Below are 14,975 nucleotides of genomic sequence, written 5' to 3'. Positions count from 1 at the left end.
AGTTATTTACCTGACCCAAATTCTTAATATCAGTGAAACATCTACCCTTCACACATTGTAGCACTTATTCAGCTAGAAATAGATAAGATGGTGGATATTTGGAGTAATTATTGTGATTATGTTACATGAAATACAATTCTTAATTGTTCCAACATGAAGGTAGCTCCTGTCTTTCCTCTTTTTTCCTCCCTCTATTATTTCAAGGTTTGTTATCGCCGTTTTGTCTGTTCTGGTAATTCCCATCATTAAGGGCAAAGCTGTTAAGCAGGCAGCCAAGGTATTACAGGTGTATGGATTTAGCCAATGTACAGTCAGAATTCCTAGAAAGAATTCTGCTAGTTAGATAAAATAGGTTTGTTCAGTCCAGAGATGCCCAATTTCAAGGCTAAACATGGCACTGACTGCTGTAACTTTGCTATATGTAGGAAACTACCTTAATCTTTATTTGATGGATTTGTTTTGGTGATATTTCTAAACTTTTTTTTTTTTAATAAGAAGAAATATCCCAAAAGTTTGAAAATTACAGTGTTGCAGTAACCAAAGTGTGGAAAAACAACTTTGCACAATAAAAAGGAAACCAAACCTCAAATGGTACTAAAAATGTAAAAAAAACCACCCCAAAAAACAAAAAACCAACTATTAAAAAGGAGCTTTTTTTTTGTGATCTTGAAAAAAAAAAGTGGAAAAGACTTTGTGTATCTGTCGCTGTGGCAGCGGAGCTGAAATGAATGTTAGACGAAGTGTTCAGCTGCTTGTTGTAAATGGTGCAGAGCGTGGTCTGGATCCACTAAATATCCACAGCCACAGTCATTCCACAGAGGAATCCAAACAGTGTGATGATTCAGACTGGATTGGACCCGTAATGACAACGGCAAATTCCCTCATGAGGATATGGATGCATTCCAACATCTAAAAGGACATTCCTTCATGTTTGACCACCTCTCAATTACAGCTAGTGAAGTCCCTCCACATTTCAAATTAGCATCCACAAGAAGTCCTGAAGCCACACTGTGGTCCAGGAGTGTGGCAGCATCTCACTACAGTGCTCCATGAAGCACACCAGTCTACACACTGTAGTACTGTGCAGTATTATCGTCCTCGCTGCAGGCAGCAGAACTGTCAGAGGCGATCAGCTGGTAAAGATTGTCTGTACCAACCTCGGCCACGGAGATGCTGACACGGTTGTCTTTTTGTAGGACTCAGATTTAGTTCTTTTTAAACCATCCGTCATATAAAGTGTGATTGATATGCATAGCAACAACTGACGTGCTTCAGGAGCTATATTTCTTCTGCATCCTTTATAATCTTGTGGTATGAAAACTGTCCAGTCTCCCTGAGATCCCTTAAATGCAGCGTGGTTATGTTACCTACAGTACAGGAAGTCGCATGTCTAGAAGGCAAACGGCGGCAAAGGCAAATGACATGCAGCACAGGGAAAAACTGTGCTGCATGTCCTGATTCATTTGCAGTGGTCCAGATTCGCATGAATGAAGTGAGGCTTCATTGATAAAGAGGCTGCAGAGCTCACTATAAATGGCTCACTCAAACACGCACGCAGGATGATAAAAGGCCACAGCATGATGGAAAAGCTTTTCAGACAAACTAACCCAAACATGTAAGTCTGTGATGGGTGATGATCACACTCGCTTGTAAAACTGCCTGTGTGAGCAAATGTCTTTGTCTATCATGAAAGTATGAGAGTCCTGTTCAGAGGTCCAGGCAGCTTGTTCAGCTTTTTATGTTGCCGTCTTTCCCCTTCTCTGCTACACTCATCATTCCTCCCCTCTCATCCTGAAGTCTCTTATCCACATTTGCATGCTGAGCCTCTCAGCATGCAAATAGCTGTCTCCTTGTACTGGAGGCCCGCTCTGTGTAGGCGTGTGTGTGTGTGTGTGTGTGTGTTTGCAAATGTAATTGATTGTACCGTTACCATCGCAACGGTGTGTTTTTTGTTTTTTTGGGTGGGCGTTTGTGGGGGCTTTTGCAGTTGTGCGTGCATGTGACATGGGTATTTAACTTGTTTATGTCAGCATCTCTTTTATTCTCTGTGCGTGAGAAAGAGTTAATTACATGGTAGAAGTGGCGTGGTATTGACTGTGTAAATCACCTTAACATCTGAGTGAGTGTCTACAATCCCCTCTGGGATCGTCTGTGTCTCTTTCTCACGCTTCCTCTGTGTGTGTATGTGAGACAATAGTTTGTGAATGACAAACAGAGAATTGTGTTTGATAACAGGGAGGAAAGACGAGGTTTGAAGTGAAGGGAAATATTCAGTTTCACTTGTTAATGATGCATTGATTTGGTAAGATTGCCGTCGGTACATGATACCACTGAGATGACAGAGCACTTTTACTTTATCTGACGCAGTGCGTACAATTTGTGGTCTCAAATCCCGAAAGAACTGAAACTGCAAGTACAGATAACAGTCATACTGACTGCAGGTGTCGGGGAAATTTTGAGACTTTTTGAAGAGGAAGGGGAAAACGAAAGATATATTTGTGGTTTCAGGTGGTGAAAACGGTCGGTCTGAGGGAGGTCTGGTTCTTCGGCCTGCAGTACACAGACAGCAAAGGCTACGTGACGTGGCTCAAGCTCAATAAGAAGGTGAGAGGCCCTAAGAGAGGCTGCTCAAAACACAGGAAGAAATCCATCACTCAGCGTAGCTTAAGCATGCTCATGTTTATATTCTTTGTAACAGCTGAATTTATTCTCACATTAAGAAAACATTCTAATCTTATGACTCCTTGTAAATGGAAAACATTCATAATCCTGTTGTTAATACTTTATAAAACGACGTAGAGAATGGACCATGAACACTGAGATCTGTTTTTAATGTATTTTCAGTTTAGTTTTCTCAAGACTTTCATGTCACATGCACTTTGTAAAGAGCAGATGATGAAGGCTTGTGTTCGTGTGTTCCCTCCAGGTGACCCAGCAGGATGTCAAGAAGGAGAATCCGCTGCAGTTCAAGTTCAGAGCAAAGTTCTTCCCTGAGGATGTTTCTGAGGAGCTCATCCAGGAGATCACACAGAAACTTTTCTTCCTGCAGGTACTGCGAACTGCACAGGCTGCCAAGTTCATTTGGGGGGTAAACCTGCATGAAAACTGAGCTGTGATCTACAGCTGTAAAGAGCCTTTCTCATCTAAGACAATAATTACGCTTTTTTTGAGCTGGTGTCCAATAATGTGGCTATTGTGGTTAATATAGATCATGCTTACGGTATATTTGCTTTCTACATCAATTATGGCAGTAGATGGATCAACATATCGGCAAATAAAAGAGTACGTATGGTTGCCGCTGGCTTACATTTATTAAATATAATATTGAAAGGTGGTTTGATGACGAGCTGAAATACTTGGAATGTTTCAATTAGATATGATTTCTTTGTATTCCTGGAGTTTTAAATCATTATGTATTTCCCTATCTGCATCGGCAATGTCTGTCAGCTAAATTGGGGTTTTTTGTTTTTGTTTTAATAACCATGTTTAATGTGCATCCCCGCTGTTGAAGAATATTGACAGAATCACTATTCTCTGAATCCTGCTGTTTAGTGAAAATCCCTGTAATTCCTCTACATTCATATAACTATAGCCCACCCACTGACTGTTGTCACCTCCAGTTCTCTGATATATCAGTACAAGGCCTCAATTATACTCTGTTGTGGGCGCGGACAGCTGGAGACACCACGGGTGAGTAGTGATTCCCGTTATGCTTCTTTGAAGCGTCCTTGAAGTCCGCCACCTGAGGTGCACTTGCCTGCCAATTTTTTGAGACTTCACTTTACAATGCACCAACTGTTCATGCACCCTAGGCAGTGTACTTCCATCCAGGTAAAACAGGAATGATTACTCAGCTGTGATGTTTCCGTGTCCGCAACAGAGCCCTGTGTTCCATTTGCATCGTAAGTTGGAAGGCGGAACTGGGAAGTGACATTACTCCCAAGTTTAGTACCTTCCAGTAGGAATGTCAGAAAAGCAGGAATAAACAAGGTTTGTTTTAGTGCTTAGCAAAGGTAAAGGTAGAGCCATTAATGAGGCACATACATGGCTGGAACCTGGTCAGTGTTCTGCATATGGCTTATTTAATTTATTTATTTATTATGGCTTATGTCTCAAATACAGATATGTAGTAGTGCAGGTTACAAGTTTCACAAATGTTTACATACACTGTCGCCATTTGGACTGTTAAGTTAGAAGTTGGTGATCCCCCACCAACCCTGAGTTGGAAGTCCGACTAGAAAGTGGTGTTCCAGTTTACAGCAAATTCTGACTGGGAACTCAAAATTTCCTTCTTTGGACTTAAGATGGAATGCTTTACATTGGCTTACATCTGCCAAAGATAATTTGGCTTATAGCGCCAAATCACAACAGCAGTCTGCTCAAGGCGCTTTATGTTGTAGGTTACAAACCCTACGAGAAGGGAGACACCCCAACAATCAGATGACCCCATATGAAGTAGCCATTAGCAACAGCGGGAAGGAAAAACTCCCCTTTAACCGGACGAAACCTCCAGCAGAACCAGGCTCAGGGAGGCGTAGCCATTTGTTGGGGTTAAACAGAGAGGGACAAGACAAGAGTGTGAAATGAATTACTAATTAATGATATAAATGTATTTTAAAAAATCTTTGGGCTGCATTACTATTTTAGTTCAACTCAGTTCTGCTGCAAAAGCAGCATTTTCCTTTTACCCATGAATCATAGAGTCAGAAGATCTTGACTTTGTGTGTTTTTGCTTATATGTCCTCTGAGCAGGTAAAGGAGGCCATTCTGAATGATGAGAACTACTGTCCTCCAGAGACAGCCGTGTTGCTGGCCTCGTATGCCGTTCAGGCCAAATACGGAGACTATAACAAAGATGTTCACAAGCCTGGCTACCTGGCATCTGACCGGCTACTGCCACAGAGGTAAAATCAATAGACACAATATGCTACTCCATGTGGGTCTAATGAAGACCCACATTGAAATATCTGATTCCAGAGCCTCTTTTTGTTAAGACTAAATATGTGAACATTTTAGCATGGCTAAAAGCCCGGAAGTGGTTGTTGTGTTATTATTTTCACTGTTAACTCTTGCGTTTTGTCTCCTGTGTCCTTTTCTCCTCGGCGTGTCCTGTAGAGTTCTGGAGCAGCACAAGTTGACAAAGGAGCAGTGGGAGGACAGGATACAGACGTGGCACGAGGAGCACAGAAGCATGCTCAGGTGAGTGTACTGTGAAAACTTCATGGTTTTAAGGCCGCTGGCTCCTGCATGTTTCTCTGCTAACTGTTGTCTCCTATTGTGTGTGCAGGGAGGACGCGATGATGGAGTATCTGAAGATTGCTCAGGACTTGGAGATGTACGGCGTCAACTACTTTGAAATTAAAAACAAGAAGGGCACAGAGCTGTGGCTCGGGGTCGACGCCCTGGGACTCAACATCTACGAGCATGAAGACAAGTAATAAATCTACACATTTACATGGATGTGTACTTGTTGTGTTATTCGAGGATATTATCATTGTTTCTTGTGATCAGTGACTCAGCTCAGTATTTGTTTGACGGGCATCTCTGGTTGTTAAATCTCCAGAATAATAAGGGGTTTTTAAGTAAGTGATCATGGGGAGAGAATGTTTGAAATGATTCATGTAGCTGATGAAAACCAATACCTCATTTTAATCAAAGAAGGAGCTAAATGGAACAAAAAGACGTTTTGTGCTAAACACCTGCTCGGTTTCATTTGGGGAAAAAAGTGGAACAGAGATTGATGACTGGCATACATACACTAATGCATCGTCTGAAAGCCACTGTTGTTTTTAAGTTTTATGTTTACCAGCTCATACGTTTATCTTAAGTGGAGTAAAATATCTGTCTCTGCTGCCTCAGGTTGTCACCAAAGATCGGTTTCCCCTGGAGCGAGATCAGAAACATTTCCTTCAACGACAAGAAGTTTGTCATCAAGCCCATTGACAAGAAGGCTCCAGTAAGTGCTGATGAATTCATACACGGTTTAATGTTTCGTTTTTTTCCCCCCACAGAAGAATAAAATTTTTACTTACTAACCTTTCTTATGCCGGCTTCCTCCAGGACTTTGTGTTCTACGCCCCACGGTTGCGGATCAACAAGCGTATCCTGGCGTTGTGTATGGGAAACCACGAGCTGTACATGAGGAGGAGGAAGCCTGATACTATTGAGGTGCAGCAGATGAAGGCTCAGGCCAGGGAGGAGAAGCACCACAAGCAGATGGAGAGGTACGGCGCATGTTTTTCCTTTTTACCGATATTCATTAGTATACTTCCTTTGTGCCTTTCTCTGCTCCTTGGGAGCTTTACAACAAACGTACACAGAACAATGACACACTGACTTTGTTATATAGCAGAGAGTTTTTTGGGGGCGTGGTAGGTTTTTACATCCCCCAAAAAAAGACCTATTAATGGATTTATTGCATCAAGTTTATACCAGCAGTTTTAAATGGTAGTCATTTCCCACCAGTCTCTCCTGTATTTCTCCTAGTACTGCATGCTTTGTATGACAACTACATAATTGACAGTACACTAGTAACATTTTCTGACCACTAGGGGGCAGTGCTGCTTTGAAAAAAGAAATCATAATCTTGTAAGGCTGAGCCTTTGCTTGAGAAAACTTTTTATTTTTAACTGTAAATTTCCACATATTTCTATTTGGTAGCAGGTGATGTGGCTATTTTCAATGTGTCCAGTGTTGTTTTCACTTTGTGCTGAATGTTTGTGGATGTAGGTAGGTTTAGTTTTACTTCACAAATTGGTAAAAGTGTCTTTTATCCAACTACATTAGTTTTTTTTGTGAGTGATTCTTAAACATGTTGTTTTATTGTCTTCAGTCTGTGTTTGACAAAATTAAGTGGTTGTTATGGATAAACAGGTAAATTTGGCATTATATTGCAAGATGATGTAAGCTGAGTAGTCAGTCGATCTGAGTATCCACGCAGTGCCTGAAAAAACATGTTTTGTTGTGTGTCAGCGGGTTCACATGAACACAGGAACCACAGCGTTCTGTGGGAAACTGGGTTAAATGGTTAATTAATATGAAGCTGGAGACACAGCAGCAGGAAGCCACACTCAACACAAACCTTTAAAACTTTCCTCTTGAGTTTTGTTGGTACACAATCATGTGACGTTTGCTTTCTTTGTGGTCTGGACAGGGCACAGCTGGAGAATGAGAAGAAAAAGCGAGAGCTTGCAGAGAAAGAGAAGGAGCGAATAGAGCGAGAGAAGGAGGAGCTGATCGAGAGGCTGAGGCAGATTGAAGAGCAAACTCAGAGAGCTCAGAAAGGTACGTCTCCACCCACTTCACTAGTGTGTGACAGTGGGGTGTACTACAAATGAAGCTCAAGGAAGTATTACGGCTGGGCTTTGTTTGCTTTAGCTGGCTCAGCAAAACCTAAGCCCCACTTGGAGATAACGGCTGTCATGATGATGGTTATCAGCTTTCTCTGTTTAGCTCTCTGTCTCAGGCTCTGTGCACGCTTGCATTAAAGAGGGGCCTTTCACCTCCTACACTGATCACAGATGAAGATGGTAAAATGGTGATTAAAAACTCAAGAGAACATAAAACACTAAAATTTAAGACTGTTGCATATCAGACAAAAGACCTGGTGATTCAGCTCACAGAGAACTTGAATGAATATTTTAATTTCAGCTACTTATTTCACCACTGTGTGCAGTCTGAGTGCTGCTCTTTATTTCTGAGGTGATGGCTGCACATTAGGGCCCTGAAACATAAAAACTGTATACATTTAAATTATAAAGCTTTATTTAAATTATAAAGCTTGCTGACCCACAGTCTGACTGACAGAGGAGAGTTTGTTGGCACATCAAAATGAAATGAATTTGATTGATTTAACAGGTGCTCTTGGTGACAGTCTGATCAGCTTTCTAAGCTGTGGTCGAGCAGCTGCAGTTCCAGCTGTGTAAAAGACACATAGTAGCAGATTAGAGTCGAGTATAATTATATTTAGACATTTCCTGCATCTCCAAAGGACTCCATGCACATTCCCTTGATTATGTTAATTTTCTTTTTCTTAAAACACACTATAAAAGAAAGAATCAGTGACAACATGGCGCTTCCAGATGATTTTAAACCAAAACTGAACATAACCTGCTCTTCATCACGTTATGTGTTCAGCAATAAGCAACTGCAGTGATGTAGCCAGGTAAAAACAAACCGACCGGTTACTCTCACTTCGTACTGCACCCCTCTGTTCGTCATCCTGCGAGACGTAGATATTTCCTTCAGTCCTGGGAGTCATTACATGCTTGTAGCCACAAGTCTTTTATAGTGACATAATTTAGATTCATTTATGTCATTTCACACATAACTGTAATTGCGGTTTCGGTGCTGAACTGATAACAGACATTTTGTAATAAAGTTTTCATCACTGAACAGTGAGCTGTTTCTCATTCCCTGGAGGTCAAATGTAGTTTCCCATACTGAAGCGAGGGTTATTGTAAAGTGTATCTAATCTGATAATCTGCACACCTACCCACAAGTTTGCGTTACTTGGCTGATGTTTAACATTTGGGAACTGCTATCTAAGACGGATCAGCATCTGTGGTTCATCTTATTACTAATTCTCTGAATTTGCATGACATAGAAGCTTCAGTGCACACTGCAGGCAGCAGCAGGCTGCACTGGCGCCGAGCCCAGAAAATTAAGAACAATTCACATCTGGAGTGTTTTTAATCTAAGAAATGCTTGAAGCGTTGGATTCATCACTCTGTATCTGGACTGTACAGGTACAAATGTGGAAGTTTAAAAAATGAAAAATAAACATATTTTAAAGAACTCGTGACGTTTCAAAATGTTGCTCTGCTGCAGTTCTTTAACTTGGATGTTTTTTTTACTAGGTAAACATAAAATGTTTTAGGTTCATCATTAAAAATAAATGTTATTTTAAAAACTATATTTGTTGACGACTTCACATCCAGGGTTGTAAGTAAAGCTTAAAAGTAGCTGTGAGAAACATTTTAGTTAACTCATGTTGACTTCAGGTTTTTTTAATAAATGGATTTCTGTCTTAAGACTTTAGATCCCTGCATAAACTGAGAGTTGACTCCATTTAAAACACTAAAACTAACCCTGGTCCAAATAAAAACTAAATCTGAGAGTAAAAAAAGGGCTAAACTTACACGAGCAAATCCACTCTGGAAACTGAACTGAATAGAAAACAAAAAAAAATCTGAAACTGTGGCCACTGCATGTTAGCGATGCATATTGACACACTGATATGTCTGTGCCTGCAGAGCTGGAGGAGCAGACCCGCAGAGCGCTGGAGTTGGAGCAGGAGAGGAAGCGGGCGAAGGAAGAAGCAGAGCGGCTGGAGAGGGAGAGGCAGGTGGCGGAGGAGGCCAAGGCGGCGCTGGCTCAACAGGCTGCTGACCAGATGAAGACCCAGGAACAACTGGTACCTGCACACGCACGCGGATATTCATTCATTTATACTGGTGCTGTTGTCCAGGTGTAGACGCCACCATATCTGTGAAAAACCAAGTAACAGTTTTTTGTTATAGATTCAAATTCATTTTAAGATGCGAGCACATAGATTCATGTTTGACCAGTTCAGTGATTATTCATCACTTTCCTCTTTTATTCACATTTAGGAATTTTTTTTTTATTTTTTTTTTTTACAAATAAATACATAATGTAAAAAAAAAAATTGTAACCATGTAGCAAAGGCTGCGTTTCTCCACCAGAACTGTCCTTTCCCTGAAATATGAGAATTGCATCATTATTTCTGCTTCATATTATTTTGCATTGCAAATACCTTTGTGTGCTTGAAATGTCGGTTATGTTTGTGATAAGTTTTTGCTTGGATGTGTTATTATTTTCAACAGGCTGCTGAGTTAGCAGAGTTCACTGCCAAAATCGCTCTGCTTGAGGACGCAAAGAGAAAAAAAGAAGAGGAAGCAACAGAATGGCAACACAAAGTAATGTAACCCCTGCCTGTGTGTGTGTGTGTGTGGTTTTCATTACTCTTTCTAAGTATGCATGTATGTTCTTTCCAGGCTCTGTCAGCGCAAGAGGACCTGGAGAAGACCAGGGAAGAACTTAAGACAGCCATGACATCTCCACCGGCGCCAGAAAACGACGAGCAGGATGAAACGAATGCCGAGGCCAGTGCCGAGCTTCTCAGCGACGGCGTCACAAGCCACCGCAGCGAGGAGGAACGAATCACTGAGGCGCAGAAGAACGAGCGTGTTAAGAAACAGCTACAGGTAAAAATGAGTTTGTGGGGGAGGGATTCTTCCAAAGGTACACACTCACTGGTTACTTTGTTAGGTCCCACTTGCTGGTCAACTGCTTTAATCCTGCATGGCAAAAATTAAACAAAGGCCTCGAAAAATGCTCAGAGATTTTTCGCCCAGTTGGATTGAGAGCTGGTGACCATTTGATCTCAGATCTTCTTGTCGTGGTCATTGTTAGTTTCCTGATCTTAGCTGACAGGAGTGTCACCCGGTGTGCTGTAGCCCATTTGCTTCAAGGTGTGAGTTGGCTGTGTTTAGAGATGCTCTTGTGCATATCTTGATTGTAACAAGTGGTTATGTGAGTTACTGTTGCAGTTTGAAGCAGGTCATTGTCTGCAGGCATCAACAAGCTGTTTTCACCCAGAGAAAATGCCGCTCACTTGATATTTTCTTTTTTGCTTTTAAGAAGAGAAAATATTTTTCTGTAAACCCTAGAGATGGGTGTGTGGGGAAAATCCCAGTAGATCAGCAGTTTCTGAAATGCAGACAGCCCACCAACAACCATTTAATGTTCAAAGTCACTCAAAGTCCCTTTTCTCTCCCATTCTGATGCTCAGTTTAAATTTAGGCAGGTCATCTTGATCATGCCTAAATGCACTGAGTTGCTGAGATGTGGTTGGCTGATTAGCTATTTGCACGTAGTAGCTGAGTAGATGTACCTAATAAAGTGTCCAGTGAGCAGTTTTAGATGCACACAGCAAAAACTGTATGTGTGTGTTTTCTCTGCATTAATAAGAACTCCTTTCATCAAACATCCAAGCTGGCAGACACGTACACATTTGCTGCCAGTTTGCTACAACAGAAACACCACCTGAGAAAACGGGTTTCTACAAGACCGGCACATCAGTCGAGTTTGTCAGTGCAAATGCAAAGCCTCCAGTCCCATTTTCAACACGGTCTGTGTAGCTGGCATCGTTTGCAACTTCTGGACTGTCACAAAGCTGAAAGGACTAAATAAATAATGCTTCTTTCAGTTGATTAGACAAAAGCCAAGAATCGTACAATTTGATGGGTTCTTTTTGTCGTTATTAATAAATTTCTGCAAAACTTTGAATTGACTTCTTTATTCAGTCTGGTGAACAAAGCGAGGAAGTACTGTATATCAGTCGGTCTAGTCTGTGATGTTTCTCAACACATGCAATCATTGGAAAAACAAAGATTGCACTCATTTTCTGTCCTCATTGGCATTATCGTACAATCTGTACATCTTAAGGTGGAGCGTTGGTGAAAGGACTGCATCCTTTCTGAAACCACTGCTGCATAGACAATGTGGTGAAGTTATTTTCCGGTGAAGCTGCTAAAAAGATCTGTGTCTGAATTTTGTAGTTTAATCCGCAGAAACTAGCCTGTGCGGTGAAAAGCTCGTAAGTTTTCCTGCCGCACATTAGAATGTACGACAGATTTGATTGCAGCTTCGGTTACAGCAGCGGTTTATCTGAATCCAGAGCAGCTGTGAAAATACATTAACACTGCCTTTTATCTGCAAATCAGGTGGAGCATAACCCAGCCTGGCAGGTTGTTTTCTTTTATCACTCAGATGTACCGATGTCCTGTTGAACGGCAGCTGTTAAAAGCTTTTCATGCTTATTATGACACGGGAGCAAACACAAGCTGACGGCTGCCAGAATTCTGCATTTCTTGGCCGTTTGTTGATCTTTACAACAATGTGTCTTTGTGTTTCTGGTCTCTAAAACTTGACTGAATAAACAAAAGCCAAAATTCTTTGTAGGAGTTAATATTTGCTTAAATTTATATCTCATTTGAGCAACGATGGAGTCGAACTTAAGTGAACTGTGTCTCACCACCTCCCTCCCTTTCTGTCTTCTGTCCAGGCTTTGAGTTCGGAGTTGGCGGAGGCTCGGGACGACACCAAGAAAACGCAGAACGACATGCTACATGCCGAGAACGTCAGAGCGGGCAGAGACAAGTACAAAACCCTACGGCAGATCCGCCAGGGCAACACCAAGCAGCGTATAGATGAGTTTGAGTCCATGTGAGCCAGAAACGTGGATGGACACGACACTGAAAAGAGACCATTTGGTCTCATTGCCATGTCAACGCCTCACTCTCCTTGTAAAGCCCAAAACCTGCTGCCACTGCAGGATATCTTACCTTTTCTCTACCGCAGAGAAAGATGGGATAGGGGGCTTCGTAGCTTCAACCTCGCCAAAGCTCTGCCTAGCAGCGGCTGGCCAGCCACATACTCAGCTTTCTGCTTTTTAGAGCTCTGCCCTCGCCTCGATGAAGCACACGTCTTTTAATCAGTCCGGACAAATAGCAAGCAACGTGTCCTCTCCCTTTACATTACTAGCAATTTAAAATGCTTGCATGTTTGATAATTAAACAATATCGCAACCTTTAGACAAAACGTGACTGTTCCGAAATGGTTTCTTTTATTCAACAAAATAAAATGATCATTTGTAGCTATAGCTTATTGATGTTGGGAGCTCGCTTTAATCTGTACCTTTATTTTGTCTTCAGCTGAACAATTTAAATTTTTTTTTAAACTGCTTTACTCGTGTCATTTCTTTCCTTTTCACTGCTGTCATTTTGTTTGGGTACAGTTACGCTGTCGGCCACATTCACCAGTTAACTTGTGCTCTTTAACAGCTTGCGTGCTCACAGAGAGCCGTTAGCAGGCAGATAAGCAAACTAGGTTTGCTTGACGTTCTGTCCATTAAGGCAGTTGTTTCAATATATATTTTGTCTCACAATAAAGAATGAATTTATATTTCCAGTAATACACCTATGGTATGATCTTGGTCCTGACTCTTCCGTCAAACAGAATGAGTCTCAGATTTGCACCTTCAGTGATTTAGGGTTGCCATAATACTAAGAACATCTCAATTTGCTGCTTAAAGCCCATGTGTCATGTATGCCACTGAATTCAAAGCAACATGGCATCATACAGTCACGTAGAAAACCTTTTTTTTAATAGGATTCTATGCAACCCCGTGAAGAACTAAGTACACCCTTATTACTTCCTTAGCTGCTACTTATTCTCTTAATTTCTATGTGCTGATATTTAAATCCACTTGATTAATTGGTGATCAGTAGGATGTTGCCTGAGCACCTCTATAGAAGCAGAAGTGTTGGGAATTTGCTGCTGTGGTGCATTTAGCTGTGGTTTAACACAGTACCATAATCTTCCCATGAATGGATGTACCAGCAAAGTCACCCCCCCCCCCCCCCCCCAAAAAAAAAAAGCTAGATAACAGACTCCACAGGCCTCAGTTATCATGGTAACAGTCAATGAGAGTGTAATTTAAAAAAATAAATAATAAACCACATTTCTTGAACAACAAACTCACTAAAGTTGAGTTGTTTGGCTATAATGTAGAACCATATTTGGTGAAAACCAAATATGGTTCATATCATATCACCATAAACACCTCATGCTCAAAGCTGTCAAGCACGGTGGTGGAGGTGTCATGATTTGGGTTTGCTTTGCAGCTACAGGACCTGGACACATCGCATAGAGTCAGTCATGAATCATGAAGTCAAACTAGGTCATCAAGACAATGATCCAAAGCACACCAGCAAATCTGTAACAGAATAGCAAAAAAATGAGTAAACTAATGTCTGCAAACCTCAATGGACTGAAGCTGTAAAGAAATCCTCCACAATATGACAGAAATTTATACAGAAAACAGATCAATTGTTGCTACTACAGGTGGTTTTACAGCTAATGAATCATGGAATTCACTTAGTTTTTTCACGGGGTCGCAAAGTGGAAAGTTTTTTTTTTCTTTCATAACTTAATGGAAACATTTCGCAGCACTTTTCATTGCTTCCTGCTACAGCTGGTAGATCGTCAAAAAACAGGAAGAGTGGTACGAGTAAACACAACTGCAGTAGAGCGATGATGTCACTTCTCTTGCTGTGTCCAAAAAAACCCAAAAGAAAAACTCTCTTCTAAAATCGGTGTGATAAGGTCCATCCAAAACCGATCATGCAGGTTTCTGTGGCAATATCTGTGGTTCACGAAGGAAAATTAAAAGCTTCTTATTTCAAATCATACTATACCAAAATATAGTATGTATACAGACCAGGCAGGATGTGAAAGCTTTACATGAGGCTTTTATTGGTCACTTTTACATCACTCACAAGAACAGTCAACATGTCTCGTTCAGCCACATTTTCCCTGATCCTGTAGGTATGTCACATTTGTTTCGTGTGCTTTTGTTTTGGGTTTCAATCTCTAAAGCTTAATCAAGCAGAACAAATGTTTGGTGAAACTGACTCTGCAATGGTGGTTTTATAGAATAAAAAGTTAAACTCACACAGGGGCAAAAAGCCTGTAAAAGTACTGTACATTAAACCAAAAATCAAAAAAGATAAGAAGTTGCTGTGAAGCACAATTTTAATCAATATAGCGATGAGTGACAACATACAGCGTTGGTCCACCATATGCAAACAAAACAGCTTCAGTGTCAATTTTCCACGTCTCTGACACTCATCTGGAAGGATAGTTTCATTCTTCCATCAGATATTCCCACATTTAGTGTTTTGATGATGGTGGTGGGAAGCACTGTTTAACGTGCAGGTGGGGTTGGAATCAGGTGATCAATTCGTCAGTGCCATCTGAACCGAAATGTTTTGTCACAGGATAAATATGACGCCCCAGAACAACTGACCCAGACATTCCCTCCTCGCCTCCTTTTAATTTGTTAACTATGTATGAATCAATACTGTTATTTACCACCATGGATCACATTA

At 41.1% G+C, this 14,975-nt stretch overlaps 1 protein-coding gene across 4 annotated transcripts in view; it reads left to right on the top strand.

The window, feature by feature from the left end:
* The window catches only part of LOC100691947 (radixin), a 38,386-nt gene extending 25,385 nt beyond the window's left edge, over positions 1 to 13,001 (top strand). For all 4 annotated transcript variants that reach the window (XM_013264976.3, XM_005475312.4, XM_013264974.3 and 1 more), the window contains exons 4-15: positions 2,509 to 2,604; positions 2,927 to 3,049; positions 4,753 to 4,904; positions 5,116 to 5,199; positions 5,288 to 5,434; positions 5,860 to 5,956; positions 6,061 to 6,224; positions 7,154 to 7,284; positions 9,255 to 9,415; positions 9,846 to 9,938; positions 10,017 to 10,226; positions 12,089 to 13,001. In XM_013264976.3, the coding sequence (XP_013120430.1) occupies positions 2,509 to 2,604; positions 2,927 to 3,049; positions 4,753 to 4,904; positions 5,116 to 5,199; positions 5,288 to 5,434; positions 5,860 to 5,956; positions 6,061 to 6,224; positions 7,154 to 7,284; positions 9,255 to 9,415; positions 9,846 to 9,938; positions 10,017 to 10,226; positions 12,089 to 12,253 (1,623 nt within the window). In that variant the 3' untranslated portion in view covers positions 12,254 to 13,001. The remainder of the gene's footprint in view (positions 1 to 2,508; positions 2,605 to 2,926; positions 3,050 to 4,752; positions 4,905 to 5,115; positions 5,200 to 5,287; positions 5,435 to 5,859; positions 5,957 to 6,060; positions 6,225 to 7,153; positions 7,285 to 9,254; positions 9,416 to 9,845; positions 9,939 to 10,016; positions 10,227 to 12,088) is intronic.
* Positions 13,002 to 14,975: the final 1,974 nt, after the last annotated feature.

Source organism: Oreochromis niloticus, linkage group LG16, assembly GCF_001858045.2.
Source record: "Oreochromis niloticus isolate F11D_XX linkage group LG16, O_niloticus_UMD_NMBU, whole genome shotgun sequence".
In the NCBI taxonomy this organism is placed as follows: Eukaryota; Metazoa; Chordata; class Actinopteri; order Cichliformes; family Cichlidae; genus Oreochromis; species Oreochromis niloticus.
The sequence above is the reverse complement of the archived record's forward strand: the minus strand, read 5'-3'. Positions and strand labels throughout refer to the sequence as shown.